The following is a 13,949-nucleotide window of genomic DNA, read 5'->3' on the forward strand; positions in this document are numbered from 1 at the left end:
AAGAAAATAAACTGCAGAATGAGGAGACTTAAAAGAGGTAAAATGGCAACAGATGTGTTTGGATCCTGGCGATTGGCTGACCCTTGTGGAGAAGAATCCATCAATAGTACAACTCGTCTGGAAATCCAGTGACGAAGAGTTCATATGTGGTTACCAGATGGATCAACAAGGGGTGTCAACGTGCAGTTATGGATTAAATCTCTGATATTTTGAATCTTTCACAATTGTCGTTGAATGTGAATCACAATATTGCTGCATGTGTGCAAGTGTACTGTTTGCACATGAACTGAAACATAAAGCAATATAACTTGTATTGTGTGTAATAATGTGATAAAAATAACAACTTCCTTTATTATAAAAACAAGATAACATTGTCATGTATCATGTCACACACTATTAAAAAGGATTGTTCAAAAAATTAAAAACACACATTATTTGAATTTGAGTGAGTTAATAAATCATATATGGATTTTGTTAATGCATATTTTAATTATCTCTATTTGTTTGTACTGTTGCAACACTGGGATTTCCACACATTAAAGGCTTTTCCTAATCTAAAATACATCCAAAATGTCCACAAATTCATCCGAATGTTGTACTTCAAGTTAATATAGTAAAATAAAAACACAAATGTGTGTAAGAAAAAAAGGTTTAGCGTGTTTCCCACCTATTTACTTCGTATATTTACTTTGCAAAGGGCCAAAAAGCATACACCGGAGTATGAACATAATATAAATAAATGCCAAATAACTACAAAAACCGACAGATGTCAATGCATCTGAACAAGAACAATAAAAAGAAAATGCATTCCAACAATCTCATATGATGAAATGTCAAAGAAAGCACTTGAATTTCCCCTCTGGAGACCAATAAAGCTTATCTGTCTTTTGTTATCTTGAAATTCTCCTTCAGACACGTCATGACGTGGGCTGTGATTTTCACATTGCTGCGTGTGAACGTCGCATGTTGCGCAACGCAGGCCGCAGCACGTCGCTTTCACTTTCGGGAACGAAATTACTTCCTCATGTGCAATCCAATTTACAGTGATAATCATTATTGATGAACGTTATCAAAACACAGACAAATAATAATCGTTTTTTTTTAACACGTGATTTCTATTTCCGAAAAATACAAAGCAAGTGAACTGACATATTTGTATTAATAATTAGCTTAATAAAGATAATTTAAAACATAAACAGCATGAATTAAATTCAATAAGAACACTTAAAAAATATATATATATATATATATATTCTCACGTTACTTCTAAAATGTTTCCCATCGGACAAATCTGTGATGCCAAAGTTGTGTTTCTGCTTGTGCGTGGGCGTGGCAATACAATATTATGGTTAATTGAAAGTCCATGTGTCATAAATCTGTCGTTATGCACACCGGAATCCGAAATGTGTGGCTGACGTTCATCAGGTGGAGCTCTGACCCCGCGAGAGCAGCGGCTTCAGAGTTTCCCGCAGGTGCGTTTGGAAAATGAAAAAAGGTGCTCTGCAGGATAAAAGATGCGCTGCGGCTCTGCTCCAACATCCAACACAACATCTCTCACCAGAGAGTTCACACATTCTCCGCTGCTCACAAAGGGAATTCGTTAGAAAATGCTCAGCCGGATGTTGTTGCTGCTCCTGTCTCTCAGTCTGTTCAGTTCAGCCTCCTCGCTGAGCTGCAGATGGATGGAGCATAAATTCCTACAGCACAGCAATAAGTCTCTGGATCTCATCGAGAGGATGGTAAGAGGACTTCTTTTGGATGTTCTTTAAAGTCACTGGATGAGTTTGTGTGTCTGTTTCCTTCATAATGTGTGTGTGTGTGTGTGTGTGTGTATTGCAGGCTCGTAACTCCACTAACACCACTGAGGATGCTGAAGTGAACTTCCCTCATCGTCTGTACAATCAGGCGTCCAAAGCAGCAGTAAGTCCTCCTCCAGCTTTGTAACACACATCAAAGGTTAAACATGTGAGAAGTTCATCTTGTTGTGTCTGTCTCCTCTGTTCTTCACGTGGAAAGTGTCCTGAATTGATCTTCTTCTTCTTCTTCTTCTTCTTCTTCTTCTTCTTCTTCTTCGTGGTCTTCTCTTTCTTCTTCCAGGCTGAGGACAAACTCGTCTTCACGGTTCAGGTTCTGGAGGAGATGGCTGCCATGTTTGAGGAGGACCACAGCAATGCATCATGGGAGGAGAGCACAGTGGAGCACTTTCTCATGGTTGTGACCCAGCAGGCCCACGGCCTTCACTCCTGTGTGAGTACAGACAACTTCACGTGTCACATGTAACTGCTGACACCTGAAATATGGATAATAAATAACACATAAAGCATAATAAATGCGTCTCTAAACATTTATTTCTCTCTATTGAATGTAGATCAAGAGCCACGGCCACAAGAAGCAGAACAAGAAGCTGCTCATGTACTTCAAGAGACTCTCACACATCCTGGAGCAGAAGGTCAGTCTGTGCTTCTGTCTGTCCATACATCCATAAACATATCTCTCAGTCTGGATCATGTTTTAATACAGAGATGCTCTTGTGTCTGTAGGGCCACAGCGCTGCATCCTGGGAGCTGATCAGGAAGGAAATGGAAACCCATCTGAAGAGAGCAGAGCAGCTGGCTTCATCTCTCCTCACCAGCTCGACCTGATCATTCATTCATCGATTTATTTATTTATCCATTTATTTAGTATTTTAGCAACTTATTTATTTTTTTCATCTGAATATTTATTGATAAAAAATATGTATTTATTTGTTCCTTGTTCCTTATTTATTCATTCATGTGCTTATTCGTGAATTGAATTTTATTATTTGGTATTTATTTATTAAAGTATTTATTTAAATGATCATTTATTTGTTAAATTATTTATTTTTACTAATTATTTATTTATTTAATGATTGAATTGTGTGTGTATTTATTGATCATGTTTGTGTCTTTGTTGATTTTTGAGCAATGTTTTTTCACTCTTATTTCAAACTCAATAAAAGTATTTTTCATACAGTATATGTACTTGTTGACGGTTTTTATTCACACAAACAAAAGGGATGTACATCTTTATTTTAATGAGTTCAATCAAAGAACATGCAGGAAGTGTATGTATTAATATTCACTTAAACCTGAAGGTATCAGATGGAACTGAAATGAAAATATCAGAGAAATTAAACTGGAGAGTAATATGAGTGTACAAGTACAACTTTTAACTTTTAAAATCTCAGTTTTTTTAATACTTAATAATGAATAAATCTGCAACGTCGTCCTCTTTGTGCTTTAAACTTGAAATCAGCGTCATTTATACATTTATAACTCTAATCTGACAAAACAAACACACAAACACCTTCTACTGAGATGTTTTGACCTGTGGGAATAAATCTTCTGTTTGATGTAAAATTATATTTATTTATGGAGACAAATCTGAGTCAAAAGTTTTGTTCATATGAAAAAAAAAAGATTTGAAACTTAAAAAAAGGATGAAAGTTGAAAATATAAAATCTGCTCCTGAAAACTAAAGATTTTTTTAACTTTAAAAACATAACTAAATCCAAATGATCACAATATGTAAAGTCTGAAAACTTAGATACACATTACTACAATCACGGGGGAGAAGTACTCTGATACTTTACTTGCGTAAAAGTACAAGCAATATTCAGTTACATGCAAGTAAAAGTCCTGTATTCAGAGTATAAATATACTAAAGGAATTAGCATTAAAATATAATTATATGCTAAGTACTAAAAGTAAAAACACTCACAAAAGTCTCATTTCAAAAAAATATATTAAGTAAATATTTGTGTGGAAGAAAAAAAAGTGTGAGGAAATATTGAAAGTAAATAACAAAAGTACTTTGAAATGTATCACATAGGATACAATATGTGCAGTACTTATACACTCATAATACAATCTGACAATAATATCAGTTCCATCTTGTACCTTCAGGTGTAAGTGAGGAGTATTAATAAATAAATGTGCATATTGTTTGATTGAACGCAATAAAAAAAAGATTTATGTTCCTTTTGTTTTCATGACGGGAATAAAAACATCAACAAGTTCACATATACTGTATGAAATATACTTTTTATTGATTATTACATAAAAAAGAAAGTCATTAAATCATTAGTCATTCAATAAATAAGAAGAAGAATGAATAATGTAATAAAAAAAGAAAAAATAATTTAAATAAATACTTTATTAAATTTCAAATAATACAATTCAATTCACAAATAAGCTCATAAATTAATAAATAAGTTAATAGAGGAACACACGAATACATATTTTTATCAATACATATTCAGATAAAAAATAAATAAGTTGCTAAAATACTAAATAAATGGATAAATGAATAAATCGATGAATGAATGATCAGGTCGAGCTGGTGAGGAGAGATGAAGCCAGCTGCTCTGCTCTCTTCAGATGGGTTTCCATTTCCTTCCTGATCAGCTCCCAGGATGCAGCGCTGTGGCCCTACAGACACAAGAGCATCTCTGTATTAAAACATGATCCAGACTGAGAGATATGTTTATGGATGTATGGACAGACAGAAGCACAGACTGACCTTCTGCTCCAGGATGTGTGAGAGTCTCTTGAAGTACATGAGCAGCTTCTTGTTCTGCTTCTTGTGGCCGTGGCTCTTGATCTACATTCAATAGAGAGAAATAAATGTTTAGAGACGCATTTATTATGCTTTATGTGTTATTTATTATTCATATTTCAGGTGTCAGCAGTTACATGTGACACATGAAGTTGTCTGTACTCACACAGGAGTGAAGGCCGTGGGCCTGCTGGGTCACAACCATGAGAAAGTGCTCCACTGTGCTCTCCTCCCATGATGCATTGCTGTGGTCCTCCTCAAACATGGCAGCCATCTCCTCCAGAACCTGAACCGTGAAGACGAGTTTGTCCTCAGCCTGGAAGAAGAAAGAGAAGACGAAGAAGAAGAAGAAGAAGAAGAAGAAGATCAATTCAGGACACTTTCCACGTGAAGAACAGAGGAGACAGACACAACAAGATGAACTTCTCACATGTTTAACCTTTGATGTGTGTTACAAAGCTGGAGGAGGACTTACTGCTGCTTTGGACGCCTGATTGTACAGACGATGAGGGAAGTTCACTTCAGCATCCTCAGTGGTGTTAGTGGAGTTACGAGCCTGCAATACACACACACACACACATTATGAAGGAAACAGACACACAAACTCATCCAGTGACTTTAAAGAACATCCAAAAGAAGTCCTCTTACCATCCTCTCGATGAGATCCAGAGACTTATTACTGTGCTGTAGGAATTTATGCTCCATCCATCTGCAGCTCAGCGAGGAGGCTGAACTGAACAGACTGAGAGACAGGAGCAGCAACAACATCCGGCTGAGCATTTTCTAACGAATTCCCTTTGTGAGCAGCGGAGAATGTGTGAACTCTCTGGTGAGAGATGTTGTGTTGGATGTTGGAGCAGAGCCGCAGCGCATCTTTTATCCTGCAGAGCACCTTTTTTCATTTTCCAAACGCACGCACACTGCGGACAACACGGTGAACGCGCTGCGGCTCTGCGCGCGGTCACAGCTCCACGACGCGCGCGACACTGTCGGTCATTTCGGATTCTAATTGGCTTCCTAATTAAAGATTTATGGCATATTTGAGATAATGTTGTATTTAATAAAGTTGTCACCAGAATGCAGTGATACCATCAATTTGGATATTTTGTGATTAAAATTAAATTTATGGAGACTTTTTAAGCAATGAAGACACACATTATTATTATTTGTTTTATTCAATCATTTGTCATTTGTTATTTTACATATTTTATTTTGACTCCTTTTGTCTTTTGGATATTTGAAACAACATATTTTATGTATTTATTTAGTTTTCAGTTTTTAGTTAAATTCTCTTATGAGAATCACGTGTAAAACAATAGGATTATTGTTTATTTGGTGTAATTATTCCATGTGTTGATAATAAAGATCATTAATGATTTGAAAGCGTTTCTCTAACGTGAAAGCGGAAGTGACTGCGGCCTCTGTGACGTCATCTGTGAGGTTCTCACGCTGCAACATGAAATTCACACAGTTCATTGATTTGATTGCATGCAGCCTATTTTTCTATTAATCTATATTGATTTCATTAGTGATTTATATTTGTATTTATTAATCATATTTATCTCTGTTGGTCAACATACTTTTATTTTATTTTTTTACATTTCCTATAAATCTCATGTTGTGTTCAATAAAAATATATTTCTTTCAGAAAATGTTTATTTTATTTTTGTCACACGAATAATAGACACCAAACATATGCTGATGTCTTAATATTTCATCACGAGGTGGACACCAAATGCAACGTTCATCTTCTGCAACGTCTTTAGTTTCATCACTTTATATTCACATATTATTATAATAAGACGACATCATAGATTAAACTTCCAAATGAGCTCAAACTCAACCAACAACAGTAAACTTTAACACCAGATATTTATATTTGCTTAAAATCTCCTGTAACAAACAATACACAGAAAACAAAATTCCGTTTTTACAGTTTTTATTTCTAAATTGATCCAGCAGGATATTTTTATCGGTTATCTTTGACATTTGATACTTTAATTTGCAGCTACTACTTCAGGTACTTATACTTGTTAGTTGAGTTATTTCCTCCTGAAGTAACTTGAATATAAAGCTTCTTTTGTTTCTGCAGAGATCTGCTTTTGTCAATAAATAAGACAATAAAATAGGATACATATCGTTGCCTGATTTATTTATAATCTGATCTGCTGAAAATACAAATGACAAAATACAAATGACAATAAATGTACCAATAAATAATTTAAAAAATCCGCGCAGATAAATCTCCAAACGGATTACAAACCCAATAATAATCAATCAAAGTGATGTTTAATCTGGATTATCATGATTCCCGTGAGGCAGAATCCCCTTCTCTGGTTTTCACGTTCAAAGCCACCATGTTCGTGTTCTTCTTCATGTTCATGTTCCTCTTCTTCATGTTCATGTTCTTGGTAAAACAAGGTGAAATGTCAGAGGCGCGTCACGGCGCAGGCCGCAGGCGCGGAGCCGCTTTCAGTTTCTCTGGACGGGAACTTCCCGTTTTACTGCCCCTAGTGGACACAAGCAGGTCCTGTCGTGGGCCTTTTGAATAATGATTATTAATTATTAGGAATCCGAAACTGATTAAAGAACAATTGCTGTCGTTTTAAATAGAGCATCACACTGCTGAGCGTTCAGCCCGAGAGGAGAAAAAACCTTTAAACTAACGAAGAGGAATAAAAACATCCATGTTACAACAGCTTTACGTCATTAAATGATGTCATTATAATCATTATAATGTCATTAGTGCAAAAATACATATACTAGAAGTTAACTTTAGATGTTTATTTTGCATTAAATCGAATAGTAAACAGTTATACTATTTTTAATAGTGACTTTCGTTTGTCTTTTTATATTATCCAGGTGTTCCATAACATGCATTTTATATGTTTTTAACCTCTTAAAAATTATGAAGTAGTAATATATATATTTCAATTGGGTAAAATATGCACACCCAAAATAAAAAATGATTCATCTCTGCACCCACAATGTCTATTAGAATAATATTTTGTGTTAAAATAACAAATGTGAGATGTTGTTCAGATGTGTTAATACCACAATATGAACGCTCATTTATACAATAAGAATGATATTTCTTCATGCTTTTCATGTGAGAAAACGTCTTCATCGGGACGCCAATTAGAATCCGAAATGACCGACAGTGTCGCGTGCGTCGTGGAGCTGTGACCGCGCGCAGAGCCGCAGCGCGTTCACCGTGTTGTCCGCAGTGTGCGTGCGTTTGGAAAATGAAAAAAGGTGCTCTGCAGGATAAAAGATGCGCTGCGGCTCTGCTCCAACATCCAACACAACATCTCTCACCAGAGAGTTCACACATTCTCCGCTGCTCACAAAGGGAATTCGTTAGAAAATGCTCAGCCGGATGTTGTTGCTGCTCCTGTCTCTCAGTCTGTTCAGTTCAGCCTCCTCGCTGAGCTGCAGATGGATGGAGCATAAATTCCTACAGCACAGCAATAAGTCTCTGGATCTCATCGAGAGGATGGTAAGAGGACTTCTTTTGGATGTTCTTTAAAGTCACTGGATGAGTTTGTGTGTCTGTTTCCTTCATAATGTGTGTGTGTGTGTGTGTGTATTGCAGGCTCGTAACTCCACTAACACCACTGAGGATGCTGAAGTGAACTTCCCTCATCATCTGTACAAGCAGGCGTCCAAAGCAGCAGTAAGTCCTCCTCCAGCTTTGTAACACACATCAAAGGTTAAACATGTGAGAAGTTCATCTTGTTGTGTCTGTCTCCTCTGTTCTTCACGTGGAAAGTGTCCTGAATTGATCTTCTTCTTCTTCTTCTTCTTCTTCTTCTTCTTCTTCTTCTTCTTCTTCTTCGTCTTCTCTTTCTTCTTCCAGGCTGAGGACAAACTCGTCTTCACGGTTCAGGTTCTGGAGGAGATGGCTGCCATGTTTGAGGAGGACCACAGCAGTGCATCATGGGAGGAGAGCACAGTGGAGCACTTTCTCATGGTTGTGACCCAGCAGGCCCACGGCCTTCACTCCTGTGTGAGTACAGACAACTTCACGTGTCACATGTAACTGCTGACACCTGAAATATGGATAATAAATAACACATAAAGCATAATAAATGCGTCTCTAAACATTTATTTCTCTCTATTGAATGTAGATCAAGAGCCACGGCCACAAGAAGCAGAACAAGAAGCTGCTCATGTACTTCAAGAGACTCTCACACATCCTGGAGCAGAAGGTCAGTCTGTGCTTCTGTCTGTCCATACATCCATAAACATATCTCTCAGTCTGGATCATGTTTTAATACAGAGATGCTCTTGTGTCTGTAGGGCCACAGCGCTGCATCCTGGGAGCTGATCAGGAAGGAAATGGAAACCCATCTGAAGAGAGCAGAGCAGCTGGCTTCATCTCTCCTCACCAGCTCGACCTGATCATTCATTCATCGATTTATTCATCTATCCATTTATTGATTATTTAAGTCCTGAGTGTATTTGTTGATCAGTTAATTATCTGCACAACCAGCATGTTTATCAATTATTATGTTGTTGATTAATGTATTTATTTAAGTTTTTTATGTGTTTATTTATTCATGTTTTAAACTTGTTGAAGACAATAAAAAGCACTTTCTCCAGCAAATGAAAATCAATTTTATTGGTTTTTATTATTGGTACATCACCAAAATGTAAAATATAATCAAACAACAAGCACAAACTGTCACATTTAGATCAAATATAAGACATGAAACATATTTAAAAATGGAAAAAAACATTATTTTATTCACTTATTCATTAATTGGAATTTTTAAATGTTTAAAAACGGAAGAAAAGCACCACAAATGTCAGCTGTCGAGCATTAATTCATGAATTGTTCCTTCAGTACAATTATGAATCCACTGAAAAGCATCAAATCAACATCATTTACAGCAAGCGTTTGAGAATAATTATGTTTTTGCACATTTATGAACAAACTGTGAGAGGAAAAAATGACAAATCTGCTCCAGTAAACTCTTAAAGTGAGCGATCATGTGAGTTTGAGGGGATGTTGTCGTTCTGCACTGGACGTCTAGGCAGCAGATAAACTCATTTTCAGTGTATATTTGGAATATTTGTAATAATGTCACTGCTTGACCTTCAATGTGAGTCATTTCCTCTTGCAGAGCACAGCAGCTGCTGCCTCCACATGTGAGTTAGTTTGTGTTAATATCAGAACTAACCCTTTAAAACCCCAAAAGTCAAACAAAAGCTCAAACTAACTCACCGATCCGGGTGGCGGTGGACTGTAACAGCGCTCTGCGAGGTCAAACGAGGGATTTTGTGGATGGAGTTTGGTGACTTTGAGGATTTGAGGATTGTTGGTTGTCTGCCAGCGAGGTGAAGGGGCCTCAAACTGTCCAACCCCACTTCATAAAAAAGCCCTTGAACATTGTATTTAGAAGGTATAACTTGTGTTAGTTTGTTGCATTGAGGCCGCTTCACTCCCACGGGGCCTCGGCCCCCTCCACCACCTCCACCTTTTCGTACGGGGAGAGCTCCTCGTACAGATCTTCTCCACCCTTCTCGATGGCCAGACCCTGCCAGACGGGAAGGAAACCGGTCAGATTCAAGTCAGTAAACATGCACCGAACATGCCAGTTCCACGAGGCGTTCAGGCGTCTTCGTAAAAAAAAAAGAAGCCCCCGCTTTGCATGAAGCCAACGATTCTGAACGTGACTCAGAAGACAAAAGATAAAGCAGCTGCAGAAGATGTTACAGCAGAGCGCTTCACATTTAAATAGAATTTGAAAAAAAAGATCTGTGATGCTTTGAACTGTTAAAGCTTTAAAAGACAACTTGTTTTCTGAACTTAGCATCTTAAATCCTTTATTTATTTGACTTTAACGCTCCAGTAAAACAACATTCTGTCAAGATTATTACTGTTTCGAAGGCTTGACGACTACGTTTCATTATAAATACTTACAAACTCTATTTCTTGACTGTGCACGTCTTTGCATTAAAAGTGTCTGCTTCCATGTTTTGGTGTTTTCTACGTTGATGTGAAGCATTTTTTGGTATTTAAGGTGCTGCTTGAGAAATCCTCTATGATTTCACTACAGTAACACAAAAAAAACAAGTTCATCATGTTGTGGTTCAGAGCTCAGTGGTGCGAGGAGACATCGGCGTGTCCTTGTGGGTTTTTATGTAAAACAAAAAAGCACAGCTGTGAAGAGTCTATCACTCATAGAATATGATGCATTAAACTACTTAAACATTAACGCATAATAACATCATCATATACCAAAGTAAAACACTAACAGAGAACATTTTACTGCACAATCAACACTTTTCCTTTTGACTATTTGATAATACTTACATACTTTTATATACATGGATTAATCCAGTACTTTTAAGTACTTCTTACCCCCGTGGTTTTGGTTCAATAAACGCAGTAATGTGTGTAAAATGAAGGCAAACAAACCTCATAGATGTGATCAGTTTCAGGCTCCTCGTACAGGCTGTCCTGCTTTTTAAACTGTTAAAAGATACATTTTAAGGAGTTAGCGCCACAGAAATACACACAAAGACACACACATGATGTATTAAATAAAGTTAATCTTTTAAAAATAGCAAACGGGACGTAAGATAGCGGATGTTATGTTGATCCAACGTAACAAAACATGTGAAAAATACTTAAAAATCAGGATTTCTACTTCCTGAAATTAGATGATATGTCGCTTTTCTCTGTCCACAAATATGAAAACGTGGGATTTTTGGACTGCTGGTCAAGTCGTTAACAATCAATTAATCAATCAGAAATATCAGATAAGTTGACTGTGACCCGGCAACGTGTCTATCATACTGCACACATCTGTTCTTAATCCAAAAAGCTGAAGTTTCCTCCGCTTCATCCCACTTCCACCGTGTTTCCTTCCTCACCAGATGGCGTTTGCGCATCATCATGGCGGCGACGCAGGCGGCCAGCAGCAGGCCCTGGAGGACGATGAGCCAGTCCTTCATCGCGCTCCGATGCAGAGCCTGAGGAAGGTCGATGTCTCCTGCATGCGAGAGCAAAGATGTGAGTGTGTGTGTGTGTGTGTGTGTGTGTGTGTGTGTGTTACTCGTGCAGATACAAAGACAGCTCATACTCACTGGCAACCTGCAGTTCAGTGCCCGGCCCCCACGTGTCGTTTAGCTTGCAGTAGTACACGCCGCTGTCCTCTATGCGCGTGTCTCGCACCACCAGAAACTTCTGGTTCGGGTGGGTGTTGAAGAACTCAAACCGTCGTCCGTCCTCGAGGATCTGGCGTCGATCCCGGCCGTCCTCTCGGTACCTGTCGGTCCTGAACCACTCCACCTCGGCCGGCAGGAACCTCTGCACCGACCAACAGCAGAAGATCACCGTGCTTTTGGTTCTCACGCCAAAGAACCGGGGCTTCTGGGTGATGGGCACGGCGGGGTCAGGGGCCACTGCAGCAGACGGAGAGGGGGAAGGTTGAAGGCACAGGTCACGTTAAGGTAGAGGTCTCTGCACACTTTAAACATGCAGGTGGCATCATTTTAGGCCTCTGAAATGATGCCATGAACCCATGACCTTATGGATGATTGTTGTAGAGGATGTGCCGAGGGTCACAGGCTTGAATCCAAAAATCCTATATGTTCACATGTTGGCTTCGTCTTTCCGGCTTACTTTTACCCAATGCTCCTCATCGTGTGTTGCAGGGATATGGAACAATATGTACAGAGATAGATGATTTCTAATATGGATATGTGTGTTTGTTATTGTTTTTAATTCATAATTTAGTCAATATAAGTTTAAAAAAAAGCCAAAAAAGCTTAGATTTTTTTCTTCTTAGATCCCAAATCGATGGTTGCACGTTGCACAATTTTGTTTAACCGGAAGTAAAAACTCAAAGTTATGAACTCTACAACAACATAAAAATAAAGAAAAGCAGCAAATGTGTTTCAGACTCTGCAACCGACAATGATAAATTACATAAATATGACTTTTCTTACAAATCCTGTCGGCTCTAAACAGCACGGTGTTATTGTAGGATGTAAAAACACGTATTATGTGTCTACGGTAATCTAATGATAAGAATATAAATAACATAACTATTTATCAAGAAGATGATTCAAACATCGGCTTCTTCTGTTTTCACATGATTGCAAATTGAATATTTAGACTTTTAATACAATAAAACAATAGTTTTTCATGTGTTTATCACCGTCTGGCATTAAAAAGGAGGGTTTGTAAAATATATAATAACTGTAGTTATAGTGAAGAGAGAGTTCAAGCATTAATTAATCCAACTAAAGCTCAATGTATAGTTTGTTTTCACCATATATTGTTTTATTTGTTGCTTTTATGATCTCTATGGTTTTATGCTTGGCTGTGTTATTTCATGTCTTTGCTATATTTGGGTTGTACAAACTGTTGCTTTTAAATGTGCTCAATAAAAACAATTAGATTGGAATTGGATACTTTTATCTTTTTCTAAAAACAGACTACGGAAACTGTACGTACAGTTTATAACAAAATAACCAGCCTGACTTCCTCTTTCTCCCCAGATGGTCAGGAAGTAATGGCTCTGCAGAGTCAGAAATAACATGCAAAACACTGACATGCATTGTATATGCGGTTAAACACTCGTAAAGAAGTACAATTAAACGCCTGCGTGGAGCGTTATCCAACAACCGACGCTGTAATAACGTTCCGAATATCAAAAAACGTTAATATCACAGAGACGGCCGTCGTTGTTCTCTTAATTTTCATTTCTTTTCCACCACTTATCAACTGCAAAAGTTTATATTTACCTGAGATGCTGATCAAAGCGAGCCCGCAGCATCCAGCCAGCAGCCAGCGCATGATGACATGCAGAAGAAAAAATATATCTATATATATATATAGATATATAGATATATGTGTGTGTTAAGAGCGCTGATGTGCACACACGGTCGCCCTGAATCTCTCTGTCTGCAGGTCGTGAACAAGGAAAAGAAGACGTGTGTGTGTGTGTGTGTGTGTGTGTGTGTGTGTGTGTGTGTGTTTGCGTGCTGTCTGTCACCACACAGGCAAATGAGGGGAAGACGAGAACTGTAACGAACCAAAATAACTCCAAACAACCCACAGCTTCACCTTTAAAGCAACAATCGCACTTTACATGTGCTCTATTTTCAACATGAACATTAGCGGGTTTGAAAGACACATTGGGAACGTTTTAGAGACAATTTGTACGATGATAACAAACATTCATGCACTATAATTATTAGTTTCAGTATCGGTAACTTCAACAATATCATGTTTTTCCTCCATTGCCTTACTTCTTGTTTCACAAAAGCAGCCGAAAGTTCTCAAATGTTACATTTTGGAAACATTTTCAACATTTTTAACATATATTTTAACTTATTTCAGACGTTTTAGT

At 37.7% G+C, this 13,949-nt stretch overlaps 4 protein-coding genes across 4 annotated transcripts; 2 read left to right on the forward strand and 2 right to left on the reverse strand.

Annotated features, from left to right (window-relative positions):
• The first annotated feature begins 1,607 nt into the window (after positions 1–1,607).
• Positions 1,608–2,642, forward strand: ifnphi4 (interferon phi 4). The gene is made up of 5 exons (XM_068583437.1): positions 1,608–1,739; positions 1,840–1,920; positions 2,098–2,247; positions 2,369–2,449; positions 2,541–2,642. Exons 1-5 carry the CDS (start codon positions 1,608–1,610, stop codon positions 2,640–2,642), a joined length of 546 nt encoding a protein of 181 aa, XP_068439538.1.
• Positions 2,643–4,349: 1,707 nt separating this feature from the next.
• On the reverse strand, positions 4,350–5,358 carry LOC137789684 (interferon a3-like). Its single transcript, XM_068583438.1, has 5 exons — positions 5,227–5,358; positions 5,054–5,134; positions 4,745–4,894; positions 4,543–4,623; positions 4,350–4,451 (listed from the first exon to the last, which is right to left on the reverse strand). Exons 1-5 carry the CDS (start codon positions 5,356–5,358, stop codon positions 4,350–4,352), a joined length of 546 nt encoding a protein of 181 aa, XP_068439539.1.
• A 2,587-nt stretch (positions 5,359–7,945) lies between these two features.
• Positions 7,946–8,982, forward strand: LOC137789685 (interferon a3-like). The gene is made up of 5 exons (XM_068583440.1): positions 7,946–8,077; positions 8,174–8,254; positions 8,438–8,587; positions 8,709–8,789; positions 8,881–8,982. The coding sequence occupies exons 1-5, from the start codon at positions 7,946–7,948 to the stop codon at positions 8,980–8,982; spliced, it is 546 nt and encodes a 181-aa protein (XP_068439541.1).
• Positions 8,983–9,270: 288 nt separating this feature from the next.
• On the reverse strand, positions 9,271–13,393 carry cd79b (CD79b molecule, immunoglobulin-associated beta). The gene is made up of 5 exons (XM_068583780.1): positions 13,342–13,393; positions 11,677–11,994; positions 11,464–11,582; positions 11,006–11,059; positions 9,271–10,121 (listed from the first exon to the last, which is right to left on the reverse strand). Exons 1-5 carry the CDS (start codon positions 13,391–13,393, stop codon positions 10,023–10,025), a joined length of 642 nt encoding a protein of 213 aa, XP_068439881.1. The 3' UTR covers positions 9,271–10,022.
• Positions 13,394–13,949: the final 556 nt, after the last annotated feature.

The sequence above is a fragment of the Clinocottus analis genome, unplaced genomic scaffold (genome assembly GCF_023055335.1).
Source record: "Clinocottus analis isolate CAN_PGR_092001 unplaced genomic scaffold, fCliAna1.0.p SCAF_19, whole genome shotgun sequence".
NCBI lineage: Eukaryota > Metazoa > Chordata > Actinopteri > Perciformes > Cottidae > Clinocottus > Clinocottus analis.